This window comes from Lissotriton helveticus, chromosome 5_1, assembly GCF_964261635.1.
Source record: "Lissotriton helveticus chromosome 5_1, aLisHel1.1, whole genome shotgun sequence".
Classification (NCBI taxonomy): Eukaryota; Metazoa; Chordata; class Amphibia; order Caudata; family Salamandridae; genus Lissotriton; species Lissotriton helveticus.
In genome coordinates, this window is record NC_136065.1 from 687,929,814 (window position 1) to 687,950,083 (window position 20,270).

At 43.7% G+C, this 20,270-nt stretch overlaps 1 protein-coding gene across 2 annotated transcripts in view; it reads right to left on the reverse strand.

Annotated features, from left to right (window-relative positions):
• Window positions 1-20,270, reverse strand: part of MICU1 (mitochondrial calcium uptake 1) — a 627,696-nt gene that overhangs the window by 299,582 nt on the left and 307,844 nt on the right. For both annotated transcript variants that reach the window (XM_078643080.1, XM_078643081.1), the window contains exon 8: window positions 52-249. In XM_078643080.1, coding sequence (XP_078499206.1) covers window positions 52-249 — 198 coding nt within the window. The remainder of the gene's footprint in view (window positions 1-51; window positions 250-20,270) is intronic.

Here is a 20,270-nt window from a genome sequence, read left to right on the forward strand (position 1 = left end):
ACACTGCTAGCTCATTTGTCCAAAGATTATTCTCATATATTAAATATTTACCTCGAGTTTAAGCACATCATGCTGAAGTCTTCGTTGAAACTCTAAGAAGCTTTTGATAGTTAACTTTCCCTTGAGATCTTGTCCAAAAAAGTATGTGGTAAGCGCTGAGCTAAAGCTGGTCTTCAGTGTATTTCCTGTTGTAGAGCGATCTCTGTGACGCATCCCCATGCTAGTCTGTGAACGAATGATGCTCTGGACCTGCACATGAAATAATGGAAAGCATTAGTGCTAGGTCAGAAGTTAAAGGAAAAACAATCTTGACACCATGAAAAACAAGGGACAATGGGAAACTGCACACACGTTACCCTGAAACTACCCGGATAAGCTGACCAGTGCTACACAAAACACCTAGCAATGCATTAAATAGCCTCTGTTCTACCTTAATCCTCGGTGGAAAACACTGATAAATCCACCCCAGGTGCAATACCAATGACAGGTTCACAATTTACATGGACAAGTTTAACCAATACGGAGAATGATTGCCTGTTAATATTTCATATACACACTTTCTGTTTGTATCCATAAACTGGTGTGAAACCCCTAAATAACAGGGGGCAAAGTGGTTTAGTGGCTTGCAGATGATCACAAATACTGCTTCTTTTTAGTGCACTTTTAGCATTTCAATATTCTGAATTCTATTTACTTACCATCATTTTTATATTTTAGTATTAGTCAATCCTCATGACAACCCTCCCACCTCTGTGGCACCCTTGTCACTGTGGGTCTGCTTGCTGCTAACCTGTACTGGCATGAGTATACTTCCTAATGCATGTGCCTGGCATACCAAAGGGAAATGACATGTGGTGGAAGGTGCAATGGGTGTTCGAGTTATACACCTCCTCCCAATCTCAGTTTACAGCCTCCTTAAAATATGTGCCACATTGTATTATTCCACAATATAATCTACGGCTGCCAGCACAACCCAAATACAAAGGAATGATGTCCCAACAAATGTATTTACAATTTTGCAAAGCATCATTGTGAGAAGTTGGCCTGGTATATGCTGTCCACTAATTAAAGTGGGCACCTAGCACCAGTCCAAACGACCCTTATGATGTATGAAGTCAAAGATAACCTTTAGAAAGCTATCCTAGTGGTAGCTGTGGAGAGCAGCCTTCAGGTGTAATCTTGAAGGAAAGTAAAGCAGCTTGTTTTACCAGAATATCACCTCCTGAATTACTTAAATGAAAGGAGAACCACACAGTACCTAATATAAAATTAATTAATATAGAACACTCTAGTATCCTATACCCCATGATAGAACACAAAGCACACAAACCGAGATCAATAGAACAGTTGTAAGTAGCACAATACATAGTGGGCTCCAGGGGGAGACCAAACCATATTCTAAAATAGTGGTATAAACCATGACTCAGATCAAGACAAGGTCTGGAGCACGTAGAATCATTGGGACCCTAAAGATCCACCCAAGGTGAGTAGATAGAGACCCCACGGAGGACGGATGCAGTGTGCTAACACGACCGCAGGCTCCATACAATTCTATGAGGAAGTTGCAGTTGCAATTTTACAGCTTAATGTGGAAAAGTGAATTTTGCCTTGCCATGTGTGCCTACGTGTTCCCCATCCTATGTTATATGTGCATGATCGATATGCGTGTATCCCCCTATGATCGATTAAAGACGCAATTATAGTTGTGTCCAACTCTAGTATGCCAGTATCCAGTTCTCGTGAAAGCGACTAGTATTAGGCCTATGTTGCCACGTTTTACAGTGTGCACGTTAATTCATTGAATTGTCCCCGTTTTCTAGGCCTCAAAGGGCCCGGACACCAGATTCAAGCTCCAGTCTCCTGAACCCACTCCGAGGAGCGAAGCAGCCCCCACCTGCATCCCTGACCCTTCACTTACTTCCGCCGCGCAGCGCGGTGCCCGGCCTGGCTCTGCCTGCCTGTCTGCCAAGATTTTGTTATGCTTCTAGTTATCAGTTCAGCTTTCCTTCTTTGCATTCCTAAGCTACTGAACCGCATCAACAGTTTCAGCTATGGTCTAGTCTTTCTGTCTCCATGTAAGAGAAATACTGTATTAATATTCATAGAATATTCCTAGCACACGCAATACATGTAGAATAAATGCATGCACCAGCCTTAAGTGTCAAGTAGCCTTTGCCCTGATAACTTTTAGATTCTATCCACATGTACTCCAAACACCAGATACCAGATATGATATAAGTACATGTCGTCCTGACACTGCAGACTTTAGTCTCCTCTTCTAGTGCAGAAGTCATAGCCCCCAGTTCTCCCTGGTAACACGTCATTGCCCGTTTGCGCGCACCACTAGGTTAAAGGTCCCAGCTGCTCAGGTAGCCCCCTTCATGTTTCCGCCCCATTTCATGACACTTCTGTGACGTTCACATCACATGTTTACGTGCACGCCCTGTGCACGCCTTCTTTTCACGCCCATGTCTTCTTATCTTACGCTTGTCACTAGTTACGCCTACTGTATGTAATGTAATTGAAATGTCTTACTATATATATGTATGTTAAACTGTAATGAGGCGCGCTGCAGTTGCCTTCCTTCCTATTTTATTTCAGGCTGTCCCGTTCCAGTCCCTTCCCTTTTGCCTGAATAAAATCTGTTCAACTCGGACACATCGGATCCTGCCTCTTATTTATTGAGCTATCTGTTATTGATAATATAGTCAAAAATAGTCCCGGTATTATTTATTTATATACCACATAATGGCGCCCGAATAGGGACGAGCCCCTTCCTCACGCGCTGGCGATGCTACGCAGGCCCCCTGACCCTCTGCAGCCGTGACGGAACTGTACTGCGCACCGGCAGATATTTCTGCTTCAAGTCTCCCTCAGGCCCACGGAGGAAACGGAGACTGCGGTCCGACATCCAGACGAAGCGGTGTGGAATGCGGTTCGTCCCGACCAGAGCCCAAGCCGAGAGAGCAAGGTCCGAGGTATCCGGAGGCCCACCTGTAACCGAAGTTTCCGAAGTTCGTAGTCAGACGTCGTAGCAGTCCAGTCCAGTCCGAGGCCTTCCAGTTTCTGCTTCCCGGTGAGTACCGTCGCGGGGGAAGTATCTAGACAGGATCATTAGTTTGTTCCTGGTCCGTTGGGTTTGGGTACGCAGATCCATTACGAAGTATTCACCTAGGTGGATACGGGTCCTGACGTGTCTCTTTATGGGACCGGTATGTTCTGTACTGTTTTAGCAGTGCATCCAGTAATTCTAGTAAGTTTCGTTCTCGAGAAATTCATGTGTTCTGTTTTCAGTGTATCAGGTGTTATTCTGTTCGAACTGTTATTTATGTATTTTTATGTCGTGGTATGAGAGATTTGTATGCTATTTTATTACTGTGATTATTGTGTATTGTGTTTCAAGTGTACTACCGAAATGCCTCTGTTCTCGAAATTACGTCTGTTAAAGACCAGAAAAGGGTTACTCGAAGAAGCAGTTCCTGTCCCTCCTAGGGACAGTCCAGGACATTTTATGTATCACAAACATGGCTTAGATGCCATAATATATCTAGACTTATGGGCGGACTATACTAAGGAACTAGAAGAGAAATATAGATGGCCCATATCAGGTACATGGGATGCCGAGTGCATCATGCGAGTAGAAGAAGCATTATGGAAAAAGAAAGCCAGACAGTCTCAGAAAGATGCCATCGAGTTATGGCGCAAAGAATCTCATAAAAGAACCGAAAAAGAATTCAGAAAAACAGAATTAAGTAGGGAATCCTCAGAGAAAGCCCAAGAAAGGGAATTAATCGAAGAAGGTGAACGAGTTAGAGCGGAACAGTCAGACAGACAGAGAAATGCCCTTATTAAAGGTATGTATCCTCTTCTTGCCGAGGGCTTGCCAAAAGCAACCCCGGAAGCACCCTGTAATTTTCCGCCGCCATTGGTCCCGACTAAGCTACGTCATAAACCGACCGCAGCTGATATTTTTCTTTCGTCCTATTTGGACGACACAGTACCAGCCTATGCAAATCCTGTTCCGCCTGCTCCCGTTAATAATGTAATTCCTGTTCCTCCAGCCGCTGGTCCCGTGGGTCCAGTTAATGTTACAGTACCTGTTACAGCACCCCCGGCCCAGCCCACAGTACATGCACCCGTTATGCCAGTCACTCTACCAGCCCGTACAGTATTCACCGACGATTCTAGTTTAGGAGCCGCGGGGGGAGGTTCTCCTCGCACCCCGCCTCAACCGAAACGTCTGACGCTGCATGAACTAGCGTTACAGCGTACGCCAAAAGTGTCTACATACGCAGATCTCAAGCGACTTCTTACTGATTGTATATATGATCCGGTTCCAGGCGAAGATCACATGATCTTATATTCAGTACGTTTAAGACGGGTGGCCAGCTTTTTGATCACCCTGCCCGATATGAAGGAACATCTAGACAGAATATATCGTTTCATCCGTACAGGAGAGAATCCAGGAAGTATTCACGAAGCCATGGTTCAAAGAAAAGTCGAGACTCAGCTCATGATTTTAAAGTTTTTGATTAACTGTTTAGTAAGAGAGCAAGATTGTCCAGAAAAAGATCAAGAAGAACTGAAAGTCCTGACTAGGTGGAGTGACAATATAGCCGATGGAAAACACAAGACACAAGGTTGTATAGAGAGTATGTACAAGAAAATTCGTAAGGAAATAATACGTATACACCAGAAGGAGGAAGAAAAACGAGCAAACGAGAAAGAGAATGACTCTTCTACTGAAGAGGTAGACAACGAGAATCCCAACAGAATAGCGTATGTAGGTAGAACTAGACTTTCCGACCGACATTCACGCCTAGATTACAAGAAAGTTTTTCCTCCTCCAGTATCAGAACAGTGTTCTCTTGAACAAGTATTCCAAGCTACCGATCACATTCTGAAATCACGAATAGGGTATAGCGAGCTTAGTACAATGCATGAACAAGAACTAGCCCGATCAGCAGTCCGATGGACTAGTGATTATACCACTTTTCCAGATGAAATAGTGGCACAAACGTTTCTGAAACTGTCCCCAGCCGAACAACGTCTGGTGGGTATGTATATGATCCAGCACCTCATTACACTGTATGAGGAACAGCATTCTGATCCAGGTCCGCTACATGATATATTGAACGAGTTACTCCAATATAGATGGAAAGGTCTAGGTACCGATTTAATTAGTGTCATTCTAGAACAGCGCCACAAATACCGAACGTTTCTGAATCCACATTTTGTTCACGTCTCACCCCCAGAAAGTAAATCATTCTACATAGACAGACAGAATCCGTTACGAGAAGTACATCCAGTCAAGAAAGAGGGGGGTGGTCTAGAACGAGTATTTGTTTACACCCCTATCACGAAAATAGAACTCTTGGAAATGAAAAAGTTAATTCCCTGTCATGATAAAGATCCAGCAGGGTTCCACCGTGAATTAAAAGACATGCTCCGCATGGGAGAATACACGTACCCTGATATCATTAAAATGTTAAAGGTCCTGTTGCCTGCAGGCATATATGAAAAACTAAAGGAAAAAGAATGGGAGGTGGGAGAGAAAAAGATAGATTGGACAGCATTAGAAGCTGAAGATAATTCACGAGTACCAGGTACCGGTCTTGGGGATAAAGCTAAAGAATTGCCCGAGTTATTAATACAAGTTTTGCCAAGATTACTAGCCACGAAAAATGAAGATTGGGATGCCATCTCAGCCTGTAAACAGAAACAAGACGAAGATACTAGTGATTTTTATTCTAGATTTGAGAAATGTTTCATTATTAATAGTGGTCAGAAAACGAGTAGTGAGTCGTATCCTCATCTTTTTGTTACCAAACTAGTCGAGAATTCAAGCCCACAAGTTAAAAATCGAGTATTGAAAGTCGAAAGTACCTGGCAAGCTAATACTCCGTCACAGATGCTCCAGATGCTCCAGTATCACCAGAACAGAATCAGGGAAGAGCAGGAACACGAAAGGAGACGTATGAAAGACACGAAAATGAAAGTATTAGTTGCACAGTCTGTTCCGCAAGACAGTCAGAAGAGGGGTCCGAATCAAGCCAGTCATCCTGCAGCTCCCGTTAAAGGGACATGCAATTACTGTAAACAGCCAGGTCATTTTATAAACGAATGTGCAGTTCTGAAACACAACATAGCTACTGGTAAGACTAAAGAAAGACCACGTCCGCCTAGACAAGAACAAGTTTCACAGACTTCCCAGCCACCACAGAATGCACAACAGTCAGTTACAGCACCGCAGCCTATAGCTGCAACACAACACGTTACACAGCAGATGTACCAGTATGCACAGTCCGAGTATCCAGATTATCAGCCATATTCATGAAACAGCCTAGAGAGGGAGGTAGGCTTGCCTCTCATCGAGATACCTGTAGATTAAGAGGGTCCCTATGTACACAGTCGAGTATTAGGGAAAGACAGAAAGTTTCTGATTGATACAGGGGCAAGTAGGACTACCATCAGTCATGACGAGGTTCCAGGGGCTCCGCTCTCAGGCTCTAGAAATGTTTCCCTTGGATTTTCAGGAAAGCCTATTGTTAATGAAATATCGAAACCAGTTACTCTAGAAGTTGGTCCATTGTCCCGAACTACAGATTTGTTACTCACTAAATCTTGCCCGGAAAATTTGTTAGGCATTAAGACACTGAAAGAATTGGGAGCAGTAATATGCTGCTCCCCAGAAGGGGTCCGTCTGTTCCTCCGTGATTTTAAAGGTCATTATGTATTACGTGATTTTGATCCAAGATTATTGAATGTACCACAGCATTTATGGGCGCAAGGTCCAACTGATGTAGGTTGTATGCATATCACACCCCATCGTGTCACTCTGAAGCAAGGTGTTGTTTTACCACGAATCAGACAGTACAGATTGCCACCTGAGGCTGTAGCAGCCTTATCCAAAATTATTGACAAACTTATTGTTCAAGGAGTGGTTGTAGAAACTGACTCCAATGTATGTAATTCTCCTATCATTCCAGTCCTGAAACGTACTGATCCAAATGCACCTCCAGTTTATCGATTAGTGATTGACCTTCGAGAACCTAATAAATGTATTATACCACAGTACCCAGTGGTTCCAGATATTTCTTCCCTATTGACAGCCATTGATTCTGAAGCCACATTCTTTACAGTTATCGATCTCAAGAACGCATTTTTCAGTGTCCCCATTCATCCAGACAGCCAGTTCCTTTTCGGATTCTGTTTAAATGGAAGAAGCTATAAATTCACACGAGCACCTCAAGGTTTCACAGAAAGCCCTAGCATTTACAGTCAAGCACTTAAGAGACAACTAGACAATATTCACATGCCAACTGACACTGCCCTGCTCCAGTATGTCGATGATCTACTGATCACAGCCCGTTCTGAACGTGACTGCGAGCATGCGTCACTTACAGTTCTGTATTTTCTGGCCGAAATGGGGCACAAGGTGTCCCCTTCCAAATTGCAATTCTGTGTCCAGCAAGTGGTCTACTTAGGACACTTACTGTCCAAGAGGGGTAGGCAGTTGACACCTGACCGTATCCAGTTAATAGCACATCTTCCACAGCCCAAGACACAGAAGGAGGTACGAGCTTTTATCGGCCTCACTTCTTACTGCAGACAATGGATTCCTCAGTATGCATTTCTAGCCAAGCCACTGATACAGTTAACGACACAGGAGGCAGCCGTATCGACTGTCCTCCCTTGGACCCAGGAACATACACTTGTTTTTAATGAGTTAAAGAAAGCTTTATGTAAAGCACCTGTTCTAGCAACACCGAACTACAGTAAGCCTTTCACACTTTTTGTTACAGAACGTGATGGTACTGCATTATCTGTTCTTACACAAGACCAAGCAGGACAATACAAGCCCTGTGCTTATTTTTCTAGCACATTAGCTCCAGTGGCCCAGGCTCTGCCTGCGTGCCTCAAGTCAGTTGCAGCCACAGCTCTAGCTATCAGACAGAGTGATTCCATAGTGTTAGGACACTCCCTGACAGTACAAGTTCCACACTCCGTGGAAGTTCTTTTAAACCGAACACAGACTCAGCACTTGACAATAGCACGTTTAACGGGTTATGAACTGACACTGTTTCAGCCACACATAGAAATCAGACGCTGCAACATTTTAAATCCAGCTACACTGTTGCCGTCAGTTACTTCAAATCCTGCCACACATGACTGTGTGGAAGTTGTTAACACCATGACAAAGCCAAGACAAGACTTGACAGACATTGCATTACCTGATCCAGACCTGACACTTTATGTGGATGGTTCATGTATGAGAACAAGTACAGGAGAACTAGTAGCCGCGTATGCAGTGACTACTGAAACCGAAGTTATAGAAACACATCGTATAGACACCCTGTCTGCTCAAGCAGCAGAGCTAGTCGCTCTGACCCAAGCCTGCATACGTGCCAAGAACCTGAAAGTTAACATATACACAGATTCACGTTATGCATTCGGAGTCGTACACGACTTTGGAGTGCTCTGGCAGGAAAGAGGTTTTATGACTTCTCATGGAACTAAGATTCAGCATGGTCTCCTCATTCAAGCTCTGTTAGATGCAATACATTTGCCGACAGCCATCGCCATCATGAAGTGCAAGGCACATACGAAAGTCACTGATATCATTTCCCAAGGTAACGATCTAGCAGATCGAACAGCCAAGCTCACAGCTCAGACTCCAGACATTCCAGTTAACACGACACAGACAAACATTCCAGAACAGACTACTTGTATGACAGTTAAGGACCCAACACAAGATGTCATAGACATACAGTTACATGCTACTCCCGATGAAATCAAGAAATGGTCCGAACAAGGAGGGGTCCAGACAGATCAAGGATGGTTGACGAAGGGAAAAGCCACATGGTTTCTCCCCGACTCTATGGTTCAAGTCATTATTAACACCGCACATAGTCCAGCACACTTGGGAGAAAAAGCCATGTTAGACAGTATCCAGAACCTTTGGTTCAACAAGCATTTACGAGCAGCAGCCAAGCAGAAAGTACGTACCTGTATGATATGTTGTCAGTTCAATCCAGGTAAAGGTGTCCCGGTGGAACAAGGTGGATTCCATCCTCCTGACCACCCTTTTGAAGTCCTCCAGATGGATTATATTCAGATGGAGCGATGTCGAGGTTTCAAGTATGTCCTCGTAGTTGTATGCGCTTTGTCCAGGTGGACAGAAGCATATCCAGTTCCAGATTACACAGCTGCGACCACTGCCAGGCAGTTGGTTCGTGAGTTCTTTCCCCGCTATGGATTACCTAGGGTCGTGTATTCAGATAACGGCCAGCCATTCTCATCCGAGCTCATGAAACAAGTATCCCTTCTGTTAGGGTACCAGTGGAAGTTCCATTGTGTACGCCATCCTGAAGCAGCCGGTCTCGTAGAGAGACATAACCAGACTCTGAAAATCCGCATCGCCAAAATATGTGCAGAAAAAGGTGTAGATTGGATAATAGCCCTGCCAGTTGCCCTTTTTTATATGAGAATGGTCGCCCACTCCCGTTCAGGTCTGTCTCCCTATGAGATAGTGTTTGGTCGTCCCCCCAACATGTGGGGTACACCTAGACCCCGTACCATAACTGATGTTGACAGTAATATGCTGACAGATTACCTTGCCTCCTTGATGTCTGCACTACAATCTTGTCGTTCACAGGTTGCCGCTGCATTTCCAGACAACACCGACGTGAAACCACACGAGATCGTTTCGGGGGATCTCGTGCTGGTCCGCAATTTTGATCGTTCAAGTCCGCTGGAGCCCCGCTGGAAGGAGCCCCGTCTCGTCCTCCTCACCACCCGGACTGCGGTGAAGGTCGAGAACCGAAAAGGGTGGCTACACGCGAGCCACGTCAAGAAATTCCATGGACTTAAAACTAAAACTTTTCTCAAGGACTGCCCCGTTCTCAAGGACTGCCCAGAAAATGAATCTAAAATTCCCCTGTTAGAGAAAACTCCGCAGCAGGAGTATAAATCCAAGTTGAGGTCTAGTAAGTCAGCCAGTTTAATTGTCTAAGTCCCTCTCGGGTGAAACGGTTAGACAGGTTCCTGACATGTATGAGATAGACCCACACAGTGAGAGAGTTAGTCAAAACTCTAAGAGATGTATCATCATTCTGTTCTTTTTATTGTTCCTAAGTCTTATGGTTACATGCATAAGTTATGCGTTGCATTTATGTTTTCCTATTTCACATGTACATATGTCTTCTAATGTTACAGTAGAGCACACATTTAGTGACCTGCCTCCTCACGAGTTATCCTATCGTCTTGCTATGCGTAATAATACTTTTATCCGAATGCTGCACTATTCACACCAGACCAGCAATGCCACTAATTGTTGGGTGTGTGGTCGACTCCCCCCTTTCCAGACACCGAAGGGAGTTCTGCCACTCTTTCCTTATCCGTTTTCACATAATGGTTCGTGTGGAGCATGGTCCACGTTAACGTCATCCTCAACTTATATGTCCCTTCTGAATCGAACATGTTTCCCAGACAAGCAAGGTCTTTCCCATAGAACAGGATTAGATCTAGAAAATGAAGTATATGATTTAGGTAATTATTCCTCGAATTTCATGGTTCTGAATGTTCAGTCCGATACTACTCCAGATTTGCCTGCTATTTCAGTACTACCAGTTAAAGGCGAATTATGTGTCAGACAGAATGGTTCCGCACATGTAGGACACAGTGATTGTACTACTATGGTCGAGTATAGTGACAGTGGGAAATCTATTTTCAAAGCCTCACGTCATTCTTATTTTGTTTGTGGTCAGACCGCATATGTTCGTCTGCCCCTCGATTGGGATGGAACATGTTATATTGCCTTCCTACTGCCACCCGTTTTTCTAGCCCCATCTGATTATCACAGAAACACACATCTAGTACACGTTAGACATAAAAGGGAGACTGAGTCCCCAATTGTCGATCAAACTGAAACTGCTCTAGAACAATATCAAGACTTCAATAAAGGATTCTTTTTCTTTATAGGTCCTGTCCAGAATAGTAAGTTAATACGTAGGTTAACCAGAACCCTTGAAGCAGTAGTGAATGAGACTACTTCCGCTCTAGGTAACTTAACCGAAGAGCAATCTGCTATGCGTTTTGTTGTGCTCCAAAATCGTCTCGTTCTTGACGTCATACTGGCCGATAGAGGAGGAGCTTGTAGAGTCATCGGATCTAGTTGCTGCATTTTCATTCCTAATAACGCGCCGTCTGTTTATTCAGCTATAACCAGACTTCATAAAATTGCCCATCAGTTACACCAGAATCCAGGCACCTGGACATGGTCCGGTTGGCTCTGGAGTATCATATCTGCCTGGGGATGGAAAGTATTGTCATTCCTAGGTATAGCAGTAATGATCATATTCAGTTGCTGCCTCTGTTTACAATGTGGCCCTGCGATTTGCGGCATGTGTGCTACCTCTTGTATTCCTAGTCCTAAATCCCGTTCCAAGACAATTCGAGACGAGCAAATGATGCTATATGAACAGATAGATGGTATCATGAATATTGATGTTTCCTGATGGAAACGTAGGGCACAAGGAGGGCATGTGGAAAAGTGAATTTTGCCTTGCCATGTGTGCCTACGTGCTCCCCATCCTATGTTATATGTGCATGATCGATATGCGTGTATCCCCCTATGATCGATTAAAGACGCAATTATAGTTGTGTCCAACTCTAGTATGCCAGTATCCAGTTCTCGTGAAAGCAACGAGTATTAGGCCTATGTTGCCACGTTTTACAGTGTGCACGTTAATTCATTGAATTGTCCCCGTTTTCTAGGCCTCAAAGGGCCCGGACACCAGATTCAAGCTCCAGTCTCCTGAACCCACTCCGAGGAGCGAAGCAGCCCCCACCTGCATCCCTGACCCTTCACTTACTTCCGCCGCGCAGCGCGGTGCCCGGCCTGGCTCTGCCTGCCTGTCTGCCAAGATTTTGTTATGCTTCTAGTTATCAGTTCAGCTTTCCTTCTTTGCATTCCTAAGCTACTGAACCGCATCAACAGTTTCAGCTATAGTCTAGTCTTTCTGTCTCCATGTAAGAGAAATACTGTATTAATATTCATAGAATATTCCTAGCACACGCAATACATGTAGAATAAATGCATGCACCAGCCTTAAGTGTCAAGTAGCCTTTGCCCTGATAACTTTTAGATTCTATCCACATGTACTCCAAACACCAGATACCAGATATGATATAAGTACATGTCGTCCTGACACTGCAGACTTTAGTCTCCTCTTCTAGTGCAGAAGTCATAGCCTCCAGTTCTCCCTGGTAACACGTCATTGCCCGTTTGCGCGCACCACTAGGTTAAAGGTCCCAGCTGCTCAGGTAGCCCCCTTCATGTTTCCGCCCCATTTCATGACACTTCTGTGACGTTCACATCACATGTTTACGTGCACGCCCTGTGCATGCCTTCTTTTCACGCCCATGTCTTCTTATCTTACGCTTGTCACTAGTTACGCCTACTGTATGTAATGTAATTGAAATGTCTTACTATATATATGTATGTTAAACTGTAATGAGGCGCGCTGCAGTTGCCTTCCTTCCTATTTTATTTCAGGCTGTCCCGTTCCAGTCCCTTCCCTTTTGCCTGAATAAAATCTGTTCAACTCGGACACATCGGATCCTGCCTCTTATTTATTGAGCTATCTGTTATTGTTAATATAGTCAAAAATAGTCCCGGTATTATTTATTTATATACCACATTAAGGACCCTTCTAGGAGGACTTCGAGGAAACCTTTCCGAACATAAGAGGTTGGAGAGCAACCCCACCCGCGGATACCGTAGTACCAAAGTTGTCCTTAGTGCACCACAGATCCTGCACGGAGCCTGTATGAAGCAAGGGCACAGACAAAGCTTTGGACGGAAAGTGAGACGAAGTTGGGCCCAGTAGAAGTTCAGCGAAGTCCAGAGTGTCCAGACGGTCGAAAGGACAGTGGTTTCTTCTTATAGAATCTTGTCCACATAAAATCAAAAGTCTTACAGCCAGGTAAGCCCTTTGTACCCACTGGAGAGGGTTGGACAGATTCAGGGGACCCTCCTAGGGGAGGGTCAGGACAGAGAGGTGGATACAGCCATGTCCTTTGTCCAGTTTCACTCCAGAGCAGGAGCCAACGGCTCCCAGAACTGGTTTGAGATGGACTATGCACAGGGACACCAAATGTGCCCTAAGTGCAGACTTTCAGGCACTCAAGAGTGCACCCACCCAGCCCCAATACACTAAATCCTGTCTGTGACGTGGTCACATCTCCCTGTGACAGGATGCCTACTGTACTGCCTTCCCCTGCTTGAGCTTGGCTCAGCAACAGGAGGGCAGGAATGTGTCTCTGGTGGGCAGCATCCATTTGATGTCAACCGGGATGAGAAGGCTGGCACTGTATAGACCAGTGACCCCATGAAGCTTGCTTCAGAAGGGTGGAATCATACTTCCCACTCCGGCTACCGGTGTGGAGGTATGATTCCAAGGTGTTTGATACCAAACACGATATGTTTCTAAGCAGCCGTTTTCAAAATAGCATTTACCGCGAGGTTATAATGCACCTCTACCTATACGTCCGGCTGAGTCACAGACATCCCAGGAAAATGGTCTCCGAAGGCTGCAGAGAGGCTCTGCTCATGCAGGGGCACCCACTCACTAAAAACCCAGCACCCTGCCTTCAGGTTTGATAAAGCCTGCTATAGGGGTGACTTATAAGTTTCAAGTGTAGTGACCTACAGATAAAGTGAACCTATATCTAAAGTAAGTGGTGCAAGCATCAGCTTACACAGGTTGCAGTAGCAGACCTGTAATTCCATTTTGCATGGCCGCTCATGGGTGGCATAATACATGCTTCATCCCATGGGTGGCCTCAGGGGTACCTATGCCCTGGGTACATGAGTACCATATACTGTGGACTTATAAGGGTACCCCAGTATCCAATCTGGAGTGTACCAAAGTACATGCATAACAATTTAAAGGAGAAAGCAGATCGAATGGGGTCCTGATTAGCATGATCCCAGTCAGACTAGTCAAAACAGTGCCAAATCAAGCAAAAATTGGGGGTAACCATGAGAAGCAGATCCTACTTTACAACAATCATCAGACACATTTTTATTAAGTTCCCCACTGGGGGGGGACCTGCTCAGGAGACGTTAGACTTCACCACTTTCAAAAATTCACCAGATGTATAGGACATATTTCAATATAAATCTAAGTGCCTCTACCTGATTTATGGCCTAGAAAACCTTTTGCATCTTTCCAAAAATACACACTAAATTTTTTGTTAACAACCTGTCTCCGCAGTGGACTATGATGAACAGAATAAGTACAGCTCTGTAAATTGCAAGAACAAACATGTATTCTAGGTCCACATACGTGCATTTTGTTCCTCTTTCACTCAGCGACAGAGGCTTGCTAACACTAGTGTGGTAACATCTCTTTCTCTCTCTCTACTGCATCTTGGACAGGGGCACCTCAACCCTGCATTAGCAAATACACATTTACCTAGGAGAGGCCTAACAGTAAATAGTGAGGTACAACTCAGTAGAGCAGGTATGGGAATGCTTTCCAATAAAGTCCCTCTCCTAAAGTGTTGGATTAAACCAATGATCCGGTCTATAGGAAATGCAGGGGTATGTTGGAATGGAGTGAAATGTCGTCAATGATGTACACTCTTCCCAATGCTCAATATTCTCAGTAATTGTAGCCCTTGAAGGTGAGTCAATGAGCACCACCCACTTACTGTCCACCAAGGAAATGTGGTTAATGGTTTGGGAACTCCTAAAAAGTTTTATGCCTCAAGAAGACTAGCTCCTTGACGTAAGGAGCATGTAGGAACGTTTAACTGATGCAAGGCCATCCTGGCCTTGGTCCTTCCTGGCCTTGGTCCTTCCAGGTCCAGTACCTTGGGCCAGGCCAGTGAACTTGGATTGATAAGGCCATCCACCTTCTCTTTCAAGTATGATGACATATCCTTTCCACACATTCTGGGCTTAGCAGAGGCACAAAGTACAGCTCTAAGGACAAAACCGGCAAGAACCCCTCTGCCCTCTATGAAGATAAACTTAGAACTAACTGCACCCAACTGGAAAGGTCGAATCATGCACTCTGAAGCATGTCAAGGAAGACAAGAAGCACTGGCCCCAGTCATACCAGAGGCCATCGCGGCCTCGAAAAATCTACTTGCTAGGACAAGTCAGATTCTATAGGGTGGAGCTATTAAAAGGACCACCTTGTTGTTCTGGTGAGTGAACTTAAACTGTACAAAAACAGGTGTTGTGAAAAAGCAATTAAAACACCTTTAAATCATGTTTTTATCCTAACACATTTATTGTGTGTTCAAGGACAGAGGTCAAATGTCAGTTTGTCTTTTTACCAATTGCTGCTTATCTCAACCTGGAAAATTGTGTTTACTTCTTTTTCTCTACTTACAGTCAGAGGTATTTGTCAAGTGATCTATCTGAAAATCATTGTGACACCAAAGGCTTTAGGATGTCAGTTTTTTCTAACTTACGATTTAAACAGCTTTTAAATGAATTGTAAAAAATATATCAAAATATATAAGTAATTACTAAAATAATGTGTTTTGTTCACAAGTGTGATACAAACAAAGATTTAAACAGGAGAAAACAAATCATAACGCCATACTTGGTGATGTGCAAATGACAAGTATTTGCAGAAACTCGATTTCTAAACATTGTTTATACACTACATAGATGTATCAGTAAAACCGCAGGTCAGTGGGAAATTCCTGACCACAATGCTATTAATGTATTAAGAGGCAAGTCTGCAGTCATGTGTATCCTATATATGGCTAGATTTGTATAATATATGGAGCAAATATTTAGTCTATTACATCAAACAAAAGTGTTTTTGTACAGCAGACATGCTGAACTCACGAGTTAGAAGGTGCTCTCATATGTGATAAAGCAGAGGGACTGAAACTAACTTCTGCCTGCATTCTGAGGCTGTTAGTCCTTCTGCCACCTTTCGCGACACCCGCTCCGCGGGTGCCGCTCATTTGCTCCTTGCTGCCTGACGCTGTTTTAGACTGGTGTGAGCGGCTCCGCAGTCGGCGGAGAGCACACTCGCTCCCAGCACAGAACGGTCCAGGCTGAGGTTTCAGGTCGGAACACAGCGCGTGGAGCTCACCGGGGGACTGCGAGGACCAGCAGCCTCCATTCTACACAGCTGGTGCCTCTTCCCCCGGCGGCCACGCCCCCAGCCTCCTCGTACTTTACAGGCGCATTCACTACCGCGACGCGAGACGCGCGCGGGTCGAAGCTCGGGGCTAAACCCGGGCAAAGGGCGGGCCCTCTGAGGCCCTCAGAGGCCGAAGTAGGCCGTGCTGTGCCCACTTCTCTTCGAAGCATAATATAAACATTACTAAGATTTAGTTTGCTTTGTAATTGATAAATTGTGATTCCTCCATTACTGTATTACGCTTATTAACTCCCTAGACCTCTTGTTGTTTTTAGAAAAAATTACGGCCAAAAAGCTTAGGTCTGGTAGAATCTTGGTTGGTAAGTCCTGCTCTAAAACAAAATCTAATCCCCTTCGAAATAAGGTCAATCATGCAACACAACTGAAAGGTACCTGTCAGCTATTTAATCTCTGGGAAAGGGGGAAAACTAAAGTGCCCATGGTTGATTCTGCCCACACGCCTTTGGTAAAATCTCCATCTGCTCCAATTGGATTGAGTTTTATGGGTTCAGGGCTTGAAAAAAACATGGAGAAGGAAGAAATTATCGTAGCTGCAGGTCCTGATCCTTCCCTCACTCCTTTCCTTACGCAAATTCCCTCTGAAGTTATTTCACAAGAGGTGGGAGGTTGGGATCTAATTTCTTTGTCCAAAACGGGTGAGCCTTCTCTCGAAAAACATGAACCCCTCCCTCTCCCTTCCAGAGAAGTCCATAATAATGATTTTGCTCTCTCCGATTCGGATTTGGAGGTTTGTAAAAGATATATCGAAGTTGATACTGTTAAGAGCAGGGAGTTTGTAAAAACACCTTTAACATCAATGCCACCGGTCCTCCACCTATATAATAGCACACCCTCGAATATCTCCCAGTCACATATCTCAATGAGCCCCACTCTTAATATATCAGGTATTGACTCTTTACTTCCGGCCAGGGGGGATAAATCGGATAAACCAGTCTCTGATTTTTTATCTTCCCTGGAACATCTGCTCCCCTCCATTTTAGTATTACTAGAGAAATTTGTTGGGGGATCAGATTGTGTAATGGATACAGTAACCAAAATATTAAAGGTCTTAGTACATGGTAAATTAGAGAGGGAGTCTGGCTCCAACTTAGAGGTGGTTGCAGAATTTTTTTTAGAGCATAAAACGGTTGAGTTAAAGGCTGGGACCTCCAATACTTCCCATCTCCTTAATGTTAGAGAACAATCAGTTCACTGTACGAAACCACTCACCTCTAACTGTGTAGTACATCTAGTTCCAATAGTGGAAGTTTTACAAGAAGGGGTGGTAATGGAAGACACAATTCCGCCCCTACCTAAAATGGATTCAGTAATATTGGACCCATCAACAGTGGCCCCATATGAAACGGACCCGAAGGAAGATATGGAACTTTTTCCTATTTTTAATAAACAGCAGGGTGTGGGTGATAAGGAGGCCCCCGAATCTGATGGTGTCAGAAATAAGGAGAATCCAGGGAAAATTCAAAAACTCGGGGCTAAAAAGAGGCGACTAATCAGAAGAATTGAAAAAAATAGACGGCGGAAAATTCGTAATTAGTTTGCGTTCAAGAATTTCATCAGTCCCCCCTGATGTAACAAAAAGATGAAATACAGACTTTAGTTTCCCAGCCTTTGAATTCATGCCCCCTTGAGGGGCCCCCCTATACTAAAGGGGCCCAGTCAAATCTGAAGCCTAAGAAAAACAAAACTACCATTATAAGTTCTGGTTCCCCTAAGCTCAATCCCTTGGCCAGTCCCTTCTCGGTTAAAAGGGAATCAGCAGCAGTTAGCCTAAATTCTCCTGAAATCTTTATGGAGGAGAGTGTAGACACTCTTATCCTAGATTTTTTACCTTTATTTGATGCAGACTGCATCTTAAATAGATCACTGCTTCTTAAATATTTTCAAGATTGTGGAAATTTGAAATTGTTATACACCTCGGACATAGACTTAGTACGGATCTTGAAGATTGAGGGTGGTAGCCTAACGAGGGTAAGATTTTATTCGAAATTAGTGGTGAACCTTATTCTACAACGGTCGGAATACTTTCAGAGTCGAGGGATTGATGTGATGCCCTTTTGGGGAAATTTCTCTTTTGATAAACCCTCTAAATCCCTAGGGCCCTCAAGATCCTCTATTCCCCTCCTGAAGGCAGTACTAGGAAATAAAGAACAAGATGGTGGGTTCAATGATATTAAAATCCAACTATCAAAAGATCTTCGCTCTGTGTCTTACCCTAATCCATCAACATTCCATCTACAGGATAAAGCAGAAGAAGCCTCTATCCGTTGGGACTGGCTTCCTGGCGTTCTTTCAAAGAATTTGACAATCGCTTATCCCCCTAAATCTCATCTTTAGCGAGAATATAACGCTATTATCCTGGAATTGTGCAGGGCTAAAGAACTGTCCGGAAAAAAACAATTTCCTTTTGTCACTAAAAGCTAGTGTGATCTGTCTTCAAGAGACTTGGTGCTCGGAGAAATTCCAGTTAGGACGGGATTATTTTGTTCTTGAAGGTCAAGCTGTTTCCTCCAGGAGAGGACACGCCAAGGGGGGAATTGCCTGTCTTCTATCTACTGAGATTAAATGGAATTTCTCCCACTATATGGATTCTAGCAATCTCTTTCAAGCTATAACGCTGTTTAGTCACGAGAATGTTAAAATATCTAAACCTCTGGTATTGATTAACGTATACATTCCCCCTGAAGCTAGTTTTAATGGAATTTTAAGAAGAGTTTTTGGTTATATTCAGAGCTTAAAGGAGAAATTTTCTTCACCTAATATCATCTTAGTAGGGGATTTGAATTGTAAAATTTCCAATTCAAGTATGTCTCTGTTCCAAGATAAAGACAAAGAAGATTCATATCACATCCCACAAGCTATTCTTCCCGAGAAAATTAAAACGAATAAGCGCGGGAAGATGCTTCTTAAAGAACTTTTTGAAATGGATGGGATTATAGTGAACGGAAGACTCCCCTCTGACTCTCCCGCTAATTTTACTCATAAGTCTCATCAGGGTGAATCAATATTAGATTATGTTATAGCTGAGAACTCTTCATTTATTCTATTTGGAGTGGTGCCGTTTTTAAGTAACTGAAAACACGGAGTTCAGTTAGTCCGTTGTTAATGTCAGTCTAAAACTTTGGGGAACACAGGTGCAATTAATTATCTGGTGATGTTGAATACGGGAGGGAACACATATAAGAACGCTTTTGCATTCATAGATCTGACCGGCACATAAACGTGTGACAAGGGGCTCTGTCCGTCTGGAAATCAAAGTATGGAAAGATTCATTTTAAAAGATTGGTGTGATTAAAAGACCACGGTGATCATATAGCAGTTTACATTTGCATTTACGTTTGTGGTAAAAGTTTATAGTTTTGTTTAGCAGACAGAAAAAGAGGACTGTTTAGTGAATGAAACACTGGACTTAACTTATGAGACTAAGGAGAGTATGTAAATGGATGGAATGCACTATGTTGGTGGCTTTGGAGCTTGGGTTGGTTTATTGCGCACATGGATGGGAAAACATGAAAATATGATTGAAGCTTTCACCTGATGAATTTTGTTGTTTTTAATGTAGAGAAGTGTTGCACATGGCTAAAACTTATATTTGTACTTATAGATTCCCCTGAAGAAGGGAATTAATTTCCGGAAATGCATTGGGTCGTTAAAATAACCGTCATGGTATATGAAACCCATTTTGCACTCCTGCGCTTTTGTGAAATATCAAAGTCAAGATAAAGATTGAATAAAATTAATTGAGCATAAGTCAATAATGGATATAATTAAACGGTCAAATAATGAAGAAAAAATGAGAGATTAACATGAAATTGATGCATTGGATTCAAACCAAGTGTAGCGACAGGGTAATTTTATTCTATTTTTAGACTGGTGGTGACTATAATCCACTACCATCTCAGTCCTAGTTGCATTTGCGTTCATTTGTAGGGCTTACCTATGTACTTTGACAGGGTTTAGTTCCTTTTATCGTCTTTTCGGGCCTACAGGCCCGAAAGCTAGAGAGAAGCCATTTTGTAATTCTGCCTTGACTGTCCGAGGCGCTTGCAGGGTAAAGGTAGCGTTTAGAGT